This window comes from Pezoporus flaviventris, unplaced genomic scaffold (assembly GCF_033815535.1).
Source record: "Pezoporus flaviventris isolate CSIRO_AGI_PZ_B2104156 unplaced genomic scaffold, CSIRO_AGI_Pfla_v1 ptg000045l, whole genome shotgun sequence".
In the NCBI taxonomy this organism is placed as follows: domain Eukaryota; kingdom Metazoa; phylum Chordata; class Aves; order Psittaciformes; family Psittacidae; genus Pezoporus; species Pezoporus flaviventris.
This window is the reverse complement of record NW_026892593.1, coordinates 18952578-18968474: the sequence shown is the minus strand read 5'-3', so window position 1 is coordinate 18968474 and position 15897 is coordinate 18952578. Positions and strand designations below refer to the sequence as shown.

Below are 15897 nucleotides of genomic sequence, written 5' to 3'. Positions count from 1 at the left end.
GCTGTGGGAGAAGTGCTTGTACAGCACCAAGCATCACCAGGGGTCCAGTTCCTGCCAGTGCTGATTTATGAAAGCTGGTATTGGAAAAAAAATATGGCTTGAGGAAGAAAGAGAGATCACAAGACACTACAGGGGGGAAATAAAAAAGATAAAACAAAAACTTCAGGGAAGTGTCTACAGAACCAAGACATCCCAGACAGAACCAATGATTAAGGCGAGACACCAGAACAGAAAGAGTATTTGATGGTCAAACTATCGTAAATTATCCTACTTCACACCCTAGAATTGTCACTGGAGCTGAAGTGGTAAACAAATTGTTGCATCTGAACTGACAAAAAAATGCTAAAACACTCCAAAATGCAGCTGCAGGCAAGATTCCAAGAGACCTCAACACATCCCTTGAGTCTCTGAAGACACACAAAACTTTCCTTATATTACCAACAAATTACTCATCACAAAAGAAAGACAGGAATTCCTTTTCTTGGTAGACCAGTGCTCTGTAATCAAGAAGTACAGTAAGAGAAATGCAGCAGCCCTTAAGGTACCTGTACCTGCTGTACCTAATGCAGTCTGTTAGAAGCAGGTTACAAGTTTCCTTACCAGAAAGCAGATCTTTTTTTTTTTTTTTTTCCCCCCCTCTTGAAATCAGAGAAGAGGATCAGGTACCTTCTGAGCTCATGTTCACAATATCAGTATCAGATACACTTGATAATTTGTCCACTGCACTAGGTTGCTACGCACACAAGCACGCTTTTGTCAGCTGGAAACTTCTAGCCACCTGCATTTTCTCAGGCTTCCAAAAGCAATTTCTAAGAGCAGAGAGACAAGACTGAATTTTGTTGCTGACAGGAAACCCAGGTTTGACTCCAGCTTGATGTCAACTGACCCTTATCTACTGAGGTACCACTGACAATGCTAGAACAGGTAGTTCACTTCTGCCTCCCCATCCTTTTGTCTTCTGGCAACTTTCACTGGTTGTGCTAATATTAGTAACTAGAACCAGGGGCACTCTGTGGATGCGATGGCAAGTGGTATAGCAAGTGGTGCAGCAAGTGGTGCAGCAGAATGCACATCTGCACAGAGGAACTCTCTCTCTCTCCTCCCAAGACAACACAAATTGGGTGAGGATGGCCCTACCCATTTTGCCTATTAGGAACTGTGTTTACACCATTCTATTCCCAAACCCATGCTCAATAAGTTGGGCGAGTACAAGCTAGCCAGGAAGTGCGTCAACAAATTTATACCATGGACAGACGCAGAACAGGGCATGAGTTCACGCTACTGCCCTACTTAAGCTTGTTAGCACCAATATGTTAACACAGACCAGAGAGGAGAGAAAGAACAAGATGTATCCTTCTGCCACTAAACTTCAATATACCCTGGGTGTGTACCTCAGGTTTTGAGCCTGTCAGTTCTCGTTATCAGAGACAGAAAGATACAGTCCAGACAGGTATGGCCAGCGAGAGGGATGGTCCCATTGGTTACACAGGGTAAAGCCTAGAGCAGCACCAGAAACATTGCTCAATAAGCAACCCTCAACTAAACAATACAAACAGAGGGCAGAGGAATAGACAGGATTTGTTGTTTACAGGCAGCAAAAGCCAGAGATGCTCAAAAAGACTGTTAAGAAAAAGTCTCAATGAAGAACTGAAGCACTGAAAGAGAGAACTCCTAAATGACATAAAAAGATGAACTGAAAAACATGACATGGAGTAAGATCTACATCTCTTAGAGAAACATTTAGTCCTAAAACCATCTCCTTCCATCCTATCAAACAAAACCATAATGCATTATAATTGTAGACATGCGGACTAAGGAAGGGAAGGGCATGCTCTGAGCAGAGATACAGATGAAATAGCACCTCTCAGGTATCTAAATAATGGCACCTGAATATGATATGGCCAAATCTCTCAAAGACAAAACCAAATTTTTATTTTTTTTAATTAAGTGGTTTGTTGAATCACCACTGAGTTCTAGAGATCAAGTGCAACCAACATGCTCTGTTGCAATGACACTCTAAAACCTTGTATAATCTTAGAGTTCCAGCTACACAAACTGAGAATACTGCTAACAGTGCAGTGTAACATTTAAAGAGGCCAACATTGCTCAAGAAAGGTCAAAACGATAACACCTACTGTATGTCTAAAACATACTGGTTGATATAAAACTGAAAACAAAATTAAGGCCCAAACCCAGTAGTTTTTAAAAATTGTTAATTGCCAGGTTACTAAAAACAAATGCATAATGCATAAATGCATAATTCTGTGTGCCCAGTTATAAAATGTATTTCATACCTGAGATACTCAAACTAAAGGTAAATAAAGAAAAAACAGCTCTGCATTTTATTCATCAGAAACTACTGCTTCCTTCTTTGCAAAACACAAGGGGAAGCTTTTGCCTGTGGTATTGCACAGAACACATAACACTACAGGATGTTCATAGTTTTCTTCCTCTTTACAGTTAACCACAAAAATTGAGCACAGTTTTACAGAGAGGAGCTTATTTGGATGCTTTTGTGTGTGTTTAGTGTTATAAGCCAAGTGATGTTTGTATTTGCTTTGGCTGACTTAGGTGGAGTAAAGGAAAAAAATGTCTACTTACAAAGAATGACCACATCTTAGCTGTGCTCATAGACAGCTGTCACATGGTTAGAAGAGCAGGAAATAACTTACAGTTCACTCAAAGCAGGACTAAGCAATTCTGCGATTTTGAGCCTGATCTGAGCCTGTAGAGTTGCTGAAGCTGTATCTTCCAGTATGTAGTTTCTTAATATAGCAGCTTACAAACTGGAGAGTCTGGTGCTCCCATGAGAAGCAGTGGAGGGAGGAGAAGAGGGTGGCAAGAAGCCCAGGAAATATCATACTCTGGTTTTTGCTTCCCTCTTGCTTATCCACCAAGAGTTCTTTTTTATAGCAACATCAACAGTAACTTTAGGCCAGAGAGGATGAAATAGGAGAGAAATGTCTAAAGGCCATATCTCAGGCTCAAGTGCACTCTATGTATCCAGCAGCAAACAGCTGGCTAGCATAGACACTCTCTCCTCTCTTTGTGCAATGCTCTGTTGCATTAAAACAATACAAATCATGTCTAGCCCAGCACTATATGCAGATAGGACTACATGTCCCACAAGACACAAAGTTCATCAGCAAGAACAAAGCACTTGAAGAACTAGGAAGTAGGGGAGTAAGGGAACAGAAGGGATAATGGTGAGGAGGAGAGACACTTCTACCTGGAGATCTTTGTGCTGATTATGGATGAGGGGCTGAAGAGAGAAAGGAAGAAACTATGAGCCTTTGAAGTACAACAGGAAAAGAGGAAATAAGGGCAGGAAACTTGTTAGTTTTTTTTTTTAAAGTGTGATAAGGAAAGTGCAAGGAGACCCTGATGAAAGCTGAAACGCAAGATTCTGAGGACAGTGGCTAAATCGATTCCTAGAATATCATTACCAACTTTACAGTAATCTGCTGTATAAAAATCTGAAAGCTTTATTTTCTACATAGAAACCAAAATTAAGTCAGTAAATTACAACATAGTATGTTTTATAACAGAAGAATGTTGTAAATAATCTCTTACTTTTATCCCAAACATAAAAGATATTACAACAAATTAATACTAATTTCTCTCCTTAGCCACAAATCACATACAGATAAATCTCTTGGCTGTTATCTTGAGAGGTGAGAAAGCATTTCTAATTTAGTGCCAAATTCCCAGATTCAAATATTCTTCTTGTTCTTCAGCTAAGACAGCAAGACAAGTGCTTTCAGCTAATTTTCAGGAAACACATCACAGATAACACTTGAAGTAAACACATTTTTTAAAAGCGCTTACAATCTTAAAGGCAAGAGTTACCTTTAAGAGTTCAAATAATGAAATACAGTTTTCTCAGCTTTCCAAAGAGGAGAAAGGCACGTTTTCTTTCATTAGGTCAGTGCTTCTCCAATTGCAGGCACAGTACCCCTACATACAAAATACTTTTGGTGAGCACAGATATATTCCCGTACAAGACTGATGATGCATAGTGGCTAATTAACAAGGGTAGAGAAAGGCAAAATAACACATTCACTTTGAACGGAAATTAGATGAATGCAGAGGAATTATGAATGACACAAAGTTCTAAATTGAAAAATGGTGTGTGAAACCAGTTCACAAAAATGGAAACAGGACCCTGATCAGCAAGCCTTAACGTGATCTTTCAGTTTGAAGCTAGACACACCGGAGGACTGGAAAATGCATTAACACCGTTTCCCAGAAAATGCAAAAGAAAAAAACAAAACTGTCTTACAGTGAGGATTTTAAGGATAGCCAAATAAACAGTACAGGGAAAACAGTCTAACCAAGGTGAAGATACATATATGAAAGCAAGCTTCTTAAGGTGAGCTGTAATCTGCAGATCTGCCAGTAAGTTGTGGAGCTCTGCAGCAAGTTTCCTTGCCAGCAATGATCTTCTCCTCAGAACATTAAGTCTACAGGAACAGAGTAGTTTATGTAATGAACTTCTCCCAGAATCATATATTCTTAACACACACATATTTTAATTTGAGATGCCTAATGTGTCATGTCATTCACTACACAAACATGAAGAGGTGTCGGGAAAATTGTCTAACTCACAGGTAGCTTAAAATACACTACGAAATCTGAATTAAGCAAGAAAGTGTCCCTATGATTGCTTGCATTACATCTCTTCTTTTTCAATTTGGCCCTTCTAGTACACCGCTCCCATCATGTGAAGATTACAGCACACTTCAGGATCTTCGAATATAACTGCAACTTGTCCCTAGAGGTAAGTGCACACCTACCGCGACCATTTTATTGGTTATCCAGGTATAAACAACATGTCTGGAAGTCACAGAAGTTAGTGCGGTAGTGTACCCAAGCAAATACCTTGAAAAACAAAATTATTTTGTACTGCATCTGCATCATGTCCCAGTAGAACTGTCTGTTTAAAACCACCATGAAGATAACACTTCTGGTTCCACTAAATTCGCTTTGTGTGATTTACTGTTGCAAGGAAAACAAACTGGACGATAAAAAAATCCCTCTGTGCCCAAGTAACGCATAACACCAACCCTTCTTGAGGAAATTGTACCCTAACCTACCAATAAGCAACTCTTGTCTAGTACCCATGACACATTTTTGTTACTTGCTATATTTTATTATTGAGGTATTAGGTCATGAAACCGTAAGTCTCCTGCACCGTACCAAGTTTTATTTCTGTACTGCAAATACTCCTCAGGAGATTAGTCTATGAAATATGCTCACTGAAAGAGAGGACACCATAAATCTTACCACATGGCTAAGTGAAGAGCAAACTTTCTCAGAGAAACTGAGCACTTAAAAGCTAACTAAACCCCATCTTCACTGCAGATACCTCTGCCTGCAAAAGGTCAGTGAAAGAATCAAGACTTTTGGTTAATGAACTACTGCAAAGTTCCTAGATGACACTCACTCATATACAGATCACTTCAGTGCTTCACTCTACCCACTGAAGCACTGAGGTATAGAGGCTGCCAGTGGCAATTGCTTTCCTTGCTGGCACCCACAGTCCCTACTCACCAAAGCCATAAACAGTTCTGCTACTACTATAGACACTAACAGCAGACCAATAAGGGTCATAAGCTTTACAGAAAAGTCAGATAAGTTTTTTTTCAGGCAGAAATACCAGTACTCTTCCTAAAGAAGAGATCTGAGATCTAAAGTTCCAGTATTCTCCAATATCATCTTTTTACCCTGAAATTGCATGATATAAAATGAATCTTAAACACCCTACTTGGTTCAAATTAGGCTTATACTAAACCCTTGAGAACCCCAGCATAAATATTCACAGAGGAAACATTCTAGTGTTAACAGATTCAAATCAATATTTATGCTCAGATAATGCAGAGAAATCACAGCAGTTCTTCATTAAAAGAAGAACAAATTTATGTCTTTGCATTTACATATTTGCATGAAATAGTAAACTCAGACTTTATCTTCTAACAAGAAGCTACCTCTTCCTTCAGTGTTTTCCTAGACAAGTGGTATCTGGACATCTTGGAGGAAATCTTGTAGTCAAAAGATGACTGCTCATCTGAATCCTGCATTAAAACCACACTCTTCTAAATTCCTCCACCTGATTCTTAGCTGTGAAGAGCCGGTAAGTTACAACACAACAGCTTGTGACTACAAATTGTTTTCATCCTGTTACTTCTGTACACTATACGATTCCAGAGCACTTTATCAGGAACATGAGTGGTATACTTGACCAGCTGATGAACCACAGAGATGCTAAGACGATTTTGGCACTTGTCTACCTCCAAAACACAGGAAAATAAATAAATAAAAAAATCTACAAAGAAGCTCAGAAAAGAATGTAAGAGTGTTGAAGCCTTAACAGACTGAGATTCTTGTTCCAGGCCTGTATTACTAGATCACATTCTCCTTAGCAACACATAACACTTCATAAGAGAGATGTACAGCGACTGAAATTTGTAGTAGGACTCACCTTGCATGTCAAGACATTAACACATGTGTCTAGCACATGAGCTACAAGCACAGTCAGGAGAGATGTAACCACTACAGTCACTGAAGCAAAGACAGAAATTCAACTAATAATTGTTTTAATCTTCAAGTAAATTGAATAGATTTAGATAACAGCCAGTGACGTCTACTGACAGTGATGGGATTTTAACACCTAAACTTCAGCCTCTTACTCTCGAACTGAACCCACACTTTATGAATTGATGCTTTGTCTCTAACAGCTAGGAGATGTAATGCTTTGTAGAGCATTCACATGAGGTCTAAAACCATTTCTCATCCATGGGTGAATAACCTGTTTACAGTGTATCTTAGCTTGTGCTGTAATTACCTTAATAGGAGGTTGTAAGGAAAACAAGCAAGAGAAATGTTTTGTAAGTAACCCTGCTTTAGATACATGGAGACAATTTGAGGATGATGGCGAAGCTACTTGCTCTGAAGAGTCTGACCTGACCCATTCCTGTTGAAAATCAGTTTTGTAGGCACAGGTCTGGTTCAAAGGAACTGTCAAAACTCAATGTAATTCCCTCTAAAAGGGAAGATTATTGCTGATACTGTTTAGCAAAGTGACTCCGGTGGATACTAGTCAGGCATCTGAAGATGCTACATGTCTTTTGATAGAACAGGATGGCCCTCAGAAGAAATCTAGGCCTAACTCTCAATATTCTTCTGTTCCACAAGACCCTACCCTTTACACTTCATTTGATTCTCATTTAAAAATACACGCAGAGATGAGATAACTACCACTGAACTGATGAGTCAGTTATCCCTGTCTGTTCAAGGGATGATTCCTTTCCAATTCACAATCTCAAGGTTTTTGGGAAATACAGCCTGCAGCACAACTGGCTCTTTTCAGCCTCATGAAGCTGCCTGTTACTCCGACCTGTAGTTCGCCTTCAAATCTTAGTTCCTGCTGTTTTCATACACACAAGTAATCTTCCAAGTCCTTTTTTGATAAAACCTTTAAATCTTATCAATTAAGAGCTGTAACTGCCATTCTGGTTTTTATTTTGTTTTATCTCAACTATTACTCTAATTTGTCCTTTGTCTTTGACATAGCTTATTCTGGTCACATGCACTCTAAAAGCAGTCAAAACAGTTTTCTTAGTTTACTGCTGCCTTACTTCTGTTTTTGCATTCTACGTGCTTTTGCATTTTACCAGTTCCTGTTTACCATATAAACCATGGAAAGATCTTACAAATAACAACCTATTCCTAGCCTTATTCATTACACCTTATCCAAGTGTTGCGTCCCACTTCCCAGCAGTATAAAATAGCCATACTCCATTACCTATTTCTAATGCTATCAAGTACACACTTCTCATGTTTTCTTTCCTCAGGCCTCACACACATATAAAATTATTTCTACAGAATAAACTAGTTTTTCATCAATGACATCACTGACCTATATTAATCATGCAAATCATAAAAGTACCTTCTTTAGTAAAAAAAATATTAAAGAGGAACCTAGTATTAGCTTTTCCTTACAAAATTCTTTCAGACAAAATTAAAGTGACTGATTTATAACCCAGCAGACTTAAGCAAAACCTTCCAAATTTGGCATGACCACAAAAATATTAATATGCACAAAAGTAACCTCATAGTTTACCTTAGCATAAGGTTACACAGACTTTTATTTCCACATTATGATAAAAAATAGTTATGGAAACATTTCTACAGGTCGTGAACTTTACACCTGACCTAGATAACAAATGTTATAGATCTGAATGAAAATTAAGTTTCATGCCTAAGTAACAATGAAAGTCCTAATGGACTACCTTACACTGGACACCTACTGCAAGCAGTTCCATATCTGGATTCACATTTCAACCAAATTAACTGTAGCTGCAGCTTGGACTATTAGCCAATGGCTTGGTTTTGAAAACCTGATCCGTCATGGACAAAGGTATTTTAATGGCTTATAGATTCAGATACACATTTCACGGCTCAGCAAGTAGGGGGGAAAAAAAAAGGGGGTAGTGAAAAAAAGACCTAGTAACCTTCTGTATGTTCTGTATCTACACTTGTCTACTAGTCATTGAGATCCTCAAAGTATCAGTAGTAGTCCAGAAAATGGTACCAGTCTCAGCAACACACACAGAGTGATGGCTCTTCACCATTTCCCCCCTCCCAGGTAATTTTTGTGTTTACCAGTCATCATTACTTAAGATGCCATTGAAATTATGTCAGTATTGGAGTTCATAGGTTGTGAGTACTCAATCAAAATTAAGCTACTTGATAAATTCCTTTGCTTTTGCATAGAACAAAAACTGAGTAGTTGAATTCTTAAAGTTATTTTAAAGTAGCTGCCTTGTTATCAGTCAAAAACAGTCTCAGAGATTGCTGAAATAAATCAGTCCAGAATGCCACGTTCTTTCTCAACCAAACCTGGTAGGACTGATACCAGCACTACGCCTTCCGTAAGAGCTATAAATTATTACTACAAAAGGAGTATGTAGGACCATAGTTTAACGTCTCAACTGTTCTTCTGGCATTCATTTCACCAGTGATCTAAACAACAAGCCAAATCAAACATAACCTAAAATTATGTTGACATGGCAGATGCACATCACATCCAGCAGCATATCCATGCCTTATCTGGGCAGAAAAACCACCCATAACAGTCAGGTAGCACAGACAATTCAACTGATGGGAAACCAAGCTCGCGCATCCTATGAAACTCGCAAGATTCTCTTTTCTTAAAAAGTAGCATTTACAGTCTGAATTTTCACTAATGAATAATTCAAACATAGGTATTAAGGGATCAAATATCATACACATTACTGCAAAAACGAATTTATCAGCATAGCATGCCAACGCTGAGTCAGGGTAGGTGGTAAAATACTACTAGGCTCTGACAGGCAGATACTGTAAACTCACATTCAACAGCCAAAGCTGTTCCCATCTCCAGATGCTCATTCCACTTCTCAAACAGAGGTTGCCCTCTAAGGGACAGCGATATTCACTCTGTTCAGGATTAGTTTCTGAACTGTCACCATTTCTGGCTCATGTCACAATAAGGCAAAAAAGACTGGTTAAATACCTCTAGAGCTTCAAACTGAAGTCCTCAAGATTTAGTAGAGACCCTCAATACAGTAAGATGAGCCTACGCTTAACCTAGAGAGCATATAGAGCTGGGAGGAAAGGAGAAGAGAATGTGCCATGATTAGAAGAACCTCAATTGGTGTATCACACAAGTTTCAGTGTAACCCACCGGAATGTGTAGTTTCACGTAAAATACAAAGCAAGTCATGTCTATGAAGCTGTCACAGATTGCATGACACCCAGATACTGTGAAGATATTTACCTCCAAAGTCTGCTTTCAACATGCTATTTATGCAGAAAAGTTGAGAACTTGAGTAGGTGAGTGTTACAGACGAGCCTAACAAACCCGACAAGCGTGGTCACTTGACAAGAAAATCTAAGTTGGAGAAAAACAAACTGGAAATGAACTTATACAAATTCATGGAATATTCTTTAAATTTAGAGAAAAGCTTGGGGGGGGGGTGGGGTGGAAAATGAGCTAAACATATGAAATGTGTGCTTGAAAGCAGATCAATTACTTGAAGGTGGTTTGTTTTTTTTTTTACAAATTATTACTTTTCAAAACACAGGTTTTTCAGTCACACCTTCTGACCCATTTAAGTTACTGTAACAGCATCTTAGTTAACCCATCCCAGTGTAAATATTGCCTACTTCCTGTTCAGTTACTACATCTTATGTTTTCCTTGTGACAGTTTGACCAACAACACCATTTCAAAGTCCAAAGAGTTGTGTGGAACCACTATGCATGGATATCCTGCTTTAAATCACAATTTAAGTTCATGCAATACTGTTCATAGCATTACAGTAAGATGCACAGTGCCTAACACAGTATGCTAGGTGCCGGCCACAAAGTAGCAGAAGACATCCAGGTAACATTATTTTCAATGGCTTCCAAACAGTTAATTTTTCTTAAGAAGCATTTTCTTTATCGTTTTTTCAAAACTGCAATTTTTCTAAAAGCTGCTTTTCTAAAGAAAGTGATTCACTTCTGAAGCCTTCTAGCAGTTCTTTAATACAGAGAAGTTCAGTTTTAATGAAGTTCTATAGCAGCATGCAAGAAGGTATTCTGCAAACGAAGAACGTGCCGAGTAACACATTTGCTACAAGGCTTTTTCTTTTAATCGCCTGCTACATACACACATATAAACAGGCAAAGGTGCAGTATCTGAGTTGCATTTGAATATGGGAACTTCTCGTTTAGGCCAGAAAAAGTACAAGCTAAATTCAAGGCAGGCCTCGCACTGAGAGGAGCCTCCCTCCAACTTCGTCAGCACTGCTTTGTTGTACCGCAGGTGCACCTGGGGCTCGTCAAACAACCGAACTTTTACCACAGAGCCCCGCGGCTGCTTCTCGCTGGCCTGTTACCCCTGCAGAGTCCGTATCAGCCGCAGGGCAGAAGCGAGCCCCACAGGAGCCCCCGGAAGCTCACTGCCTACTGACGGGGCAGCGTGGAAAGACAGAGCCCACACCGGCGGTCCTGGGACCGCCCCGGTGCACACGGCTTCAACCGGGACCAGCACAGGGAAGGGGGCGAAGCCGGGCCCGCCGCCGGCAGCAGGGCCCCGCCACCCGCGCTGCTGGCGGCGGCCCCCGCCATTCATTGCCCCCAGCATCCCGCTCCACTCCTATCGCCCAGTGAGCTGTGGACGAGGCGGGCGGATAGCGAGGCCTGCGGTGGCCGCCCCGCTCCCGGGCGGCGGGACGGAGACAGCGGAGCGGCCGGGTAGGCTCAAACTTCCGCAGCCTTCAACTTCCCGTCCTCACACGCCCCCCTCCTGCGCCGGGCCCCCGCGCTCGGGGTCTTCGGGCCGGGAGCACCACGGGCTGCCCCTGCCGCTGTGCTCCCCCCCGAGCCGCCCCCTCCGCTGTGCTCCTCCCGGGCCGGGACTCACCACGCATTTCTTGCCGAGGAAGCCGAACAGGCTCTCGTTCTCCTGCGGGGTGAGCAGCAGGGAGCCCACATTAGTGACCCGCCGCGGCTGCGGGGGCTGCTGCTGCGGGTTGCCGCTCATGGCCGGGGCCGGCCCGGCGCTGCCCTCGCTGCCCTGAGACCGTTGGCGCCCGCGGCCCCCTCCTCCTCCTCCTCCTCTGCCGCCGCGGCCTCACAGCAGCCGCATCGTGGAGCCTCCCTCTCGGGGCCGGGGAAGAAGGGAGATGGAGAGGGACGGCGGGGCCTCGGCCGGACTGCCGGCGGGGGGGTTCTGCGGAGGGGGTCAGCCGCGCCGGTGCCGCTCCGCGCCGGCGACCGATCGCACCCGCCCCTCCGAGCGGCGCTAAACTTCCAACTCCGGCCCGGCTCCGGCCGCCGCACGATCCAACATGGCAGCGGGGGCGGGCGAGACCACAGCTCGCGGCTGCCAGAGGGGAGGCCGACGAGCGCGCGGCTGCCGCGACCATGCGCCGTGCGGCGGGGGTGCCGCCTTCCGCTCCAGCCCCGCCCGCGCGCGCCTTCCCCTCAGTACCGGCCAGGCCAGGCTGGCGGCTGTAGGCGGAGGCGAGCAGCAGTGTGGAGGAGGGAGAACGAGGAAGAAAGGAGAGGAAGAAGAATGAGGGGTCGTTGCTGTCCCCGCTGCTGCCTGACGTGTCCTGCCCTGGCCGGGGCCCGGAAGGCTGCGGTCTGGAGGCCGTGAGAGCCACCGGGGCAAGGCGTGAGGGGGAACGGGGCCGGGAGGAGGCCATGTCCATGAGGGGACTCACCGGGAGCGGGAAGAGACCCCGAAATCCTGTAAACGGCACCATTGCCCGGGCTGAACCCCAGTGCTAGCGAGTGTTCGGGATGGCCAGGCCTCGTGCAGGGTACCGGCAATGGAGTGAGGATGTGTTGGAAGCCCTTATATTTGTAGTGAAACCCGATTTAATTTTTAACTCGGGAATCCTCTCACTTTCTGTGACGAGGAGGGTAATGTTCCTTCACGGTTTGACGGACAGATGACCGATTGCATCTGGAAGGCAGCTGGTACAGTCCTGGCAGTGAGGGTCAGGGGGCAGCCTGTCTGGCCACACACACAAGGAAGGCGGGGCCGGAGTATCAGTCCTCCCGCTGCCCGCCACGCCTGCCGGTTTTCTAGGTGAAATGCTTACAAACAGCAGTACTTCAGGCCCTCTGGGCATCAGTTGCTGAGGAGAAACATACACAATCGGCGGCCTTTGTTAGCTCAGTTTCCCCTTGCTTCTCTCCGTGTAACAGCAGCCAGCTGGGGTGGAGGTTGAAGACTTTTCGAAGCCTGAAGATCTAGCTCACCAGCTGCCTTACGCTTAGCCTGGCTCTCAGCAGCACAAAAGGTGCTCATGCTTTCACATGCAGAGGTGAAAAAACAGATGTCAAAGTGAGCACCTTGCTAGTTTTCTCAATGCTTCTAGGTGAAGAATTTGTTGGCTTCACATCTGCCAACAAATTCATTGTCCATCTGAAAGGTGCTATAGCAGTCCCCCTATGGTGATTTACTTTGCATTGTAGGGTAGAGCTGAAGAAGCGCAGGAAGAAAGGAACTAGAGAAGCACAAGAAGAAAGCCTGTGAACACAAGTTGTACAAAGCTGTACTGACTTCGTATCTCCCAGATCAGGCAGGAACAGATGGCAACCCCTTCTGCTCTGTTTATAGGCCCTTTTCCCTATACTTAACAGACTGTAACTGTGTCCAGAAGTGTAAAGAAGGGAGAATATGATGGAAAATCCTGAGCTTCTAACATAAGAATTTAAAATACATGCAGATACAGGACTTGTCAACCTGCAGATCTCATAGAAGTGACTTGGGCTTTTGCTGTAAAGGAAGAACAGTAGGAACCAATACATCCAAAATACATTTCATCGATCCTGGATTTTCCAGTTTTCATTCCTTTCTTGTGCAAGTATGTGCATATTTTAGTGGAAGAGGAAATATTTTAGCTAAAAAATATTGGCAGCATTTTTCTCTTTGAAAATGTATGTAAAAAGATAAAACATGTAAGCACTATGCAAGGGACTTGCATTTTGTGGGGCTTTCGGGTTTTTGTTGTTTTTTTTTTAATTTCATAAACAATTGTTTCATAGCCAAAGCTGTTTCAAGGATATTTACATACCTCTGTTGGTGATCATAGTGTAAATAGCTAGAAGTATAGTACACCTTCAATGAGTACATGCTGGTACTGTCCTCACCTCTCTGACCACTTGTGTTCCTTGATTTACTTTTTTCTCATTTCTGTTAGCTTTTACTGTTTATTCCTTCTTGTGCAGATCTTGCCATTCAAAGAGAGTTCTCTTTGGGTATAATGGGTGATATATTTTACTTCCTACTGTTTTTCTCAGACCAGCTGGCTGTTAGTTCTTTGTAAGGGCCCTTTAACCTTCAGGCTCTCCTGTTAGGGTTTTATTTGCATTTTTTTGAATAGGATAGGCAGGAAAGGGAATTAAAAAGGACTGTTTTCAGACTCTGTGTGCAAAAGCTCTTTCTGTTTTTGTACCATGGCAAAGCAGCACATGCTGAAGGTAAATGGAAATATCAGTATCACTGGAAATATCAGCATCTGGTGATAAGTCCAAGGGATCCACTGAAAAATAGATTTTTGCCTTTGATATTTATATTTACAATAATATCAGCAAAGAGCTGCTATTCCTGCATAAAACATCCAATTTCAAGCAAAGCTCTCTCAAGGAAGGCCACCAGCTAGAATTACCTGTGTATATCTTGAAGAAATGGCAGTTCTTTCTTATCTCTCTTAGGGAAATTGCTGTCATTGTTTATCTGAGGCTTTTCTCAGAATTTCTCACTGTAGTCCTTAGGGTTCAAGCTGTGTTACCCGCCACTGATGTCTGGAAGCTTTATGGGAAGCTGCTCTTCTGTATTTTTCCATTTCAGGATACCAGCTCGTAGCACCAAGGTACTGAAATACATTGGAAGTGACGTAACAAGTGTATCTATATAAGCAAGTGTAACGATACTAAAGATTTGTATTACAAATGCTTATTTAATAAACAGGTTTTATTATCCTCGTCAGACTTAATCTTTGATAGAAAATATGTATCTCTGAATTTGATCTTTAAATGTGGACCTTTACAGTAATTTTCAAATTTTCATGCTGTGTCAGAGTTTAAATGTTCGTTTACATGTTCAATTAAATGTACAATTTCAGGCATAACATTCTGCAATTGAACATCAAGTAAGAAGGTGAGGAAAACTTTCTGTTGAAAGTAATTTTTCTAGCATTGTGAACCATATTTTAAAGGTTTTATCAAAGTCTGAAGTATCTAAATGTAAGAAGTTCTCCAAGGATTTTTTTTTTTTTTTTTAGTAGTGTCACTGTATTTCCAAGATTTGATTTTGTCCCAGGGCTGAATTCAGGTCACAGTTTAGTTTTCTTATTTTCTGTAAGATGAAGAAATGGTTGATTACACCAAAGAACAAGTAGCCTTAAAGGACAACGCTGCTCTCCATAGAGCAAAATTTTCTACCATCTCTCTTCCATCTCATGCTATTGTTGGTGACAAGTGGAGCAGCCTGGGACAAGTGCAGACCTTGCTGCAGGAGCCACGTAAGCATTGTTGGGGGAGATAAGGAGTGAGAGTGTCTGACTGCTGTCACCACATGGGAGGGCAATGTCAGCCGGGCAGCCCAAGGAGGGGTGAAAGGGAGGAAGGCTTGTTTCCCTCAACACCCTTTTTGGTTGTGCCTGTAGAAAACAACAGTCCCCTTACTGCAAAACCTCCTGTGGTAACCAAAAAAAAAGGAACTGTCTTGGTGGCTGGAAGCAGGTTTTGAGCTGTGGAGACACAAGTTCTCTTTTTTTAAGTAAATCCCATTGTTCTTCTCAACTGAGAGATCTTTCTCTTCAGAGAGACCTCATTGAAGAGGATTGGGTTTGCATTGTTACTGAATTGATGGCAAATAACATGTTAGCTATTTGACTGGTAGGAGGTTCATTCACTTCTGCTGTCTGCACTGAACCTTTAAGCATTCAGGATTCCCAACCTGCTCTGGAAGTAAATGAGTCATCTGTTAAGTTACAGCTCATTTCAGATTCAGTCACTGCCTTTCCTTTCTCACAGAGATTTTTACATTGTCTGTTTCAGGCGGGTAATACTCTGGAAGAAAGAGGATCTGGAGCCTCTGGTGGTTTTTGTTTTTTTTTCTTATTGAAATTCTATATTGAATTTACATCCTGCAGATTTTGATTACAGAAGGACTTGAATTAGCAACAGAAGTTGGCAATTAAGTTTTATTTTAATTAGTTAGGAACACCTCTGCTGATTCCATATGAATGGGAAGAGTTGTGTCAGTAGGAAGAATCATATCCTTTTATGAGCCAGGCACGGAGCAGAGTATCCTCACTTGCAACAGTAAGCATGCTGAAGGCCGGGAACCA

General features: G+C 42.4%; 1 protein-coding gene across 3 annotated transcripts in view; it reads right to left on the bottom strand.

Moving 5' to 3' along the window:
- The window catches only part of WASL (WASP like actin nucleation promoting factor), a 49529-nt gene extending 37583 nt beyond the window's left edge, over positions 1–11946 (bottom strand). For 2 of the 3 annotated variants that reach the window (XM_061467571.1, XM_061467572.1), the window contains exon 1: positions 11451–11943. In XM_061467571.1, coding sequence (XP_061323555.1) covers positions 11451–11570 — 120 coding nt within the window. In that variant the 5' untranslated portion in view covers positions 11571–11943. Of the gene's footprint in view, positions 1–11450 lie in introns of all 3 variants that reach the window. The other variant, XM_061467573.1, reaches the window with a different exon arrangement.
- Between the last annotated feature and the right edge of the window lie 3951 nt (positions 11947–15897).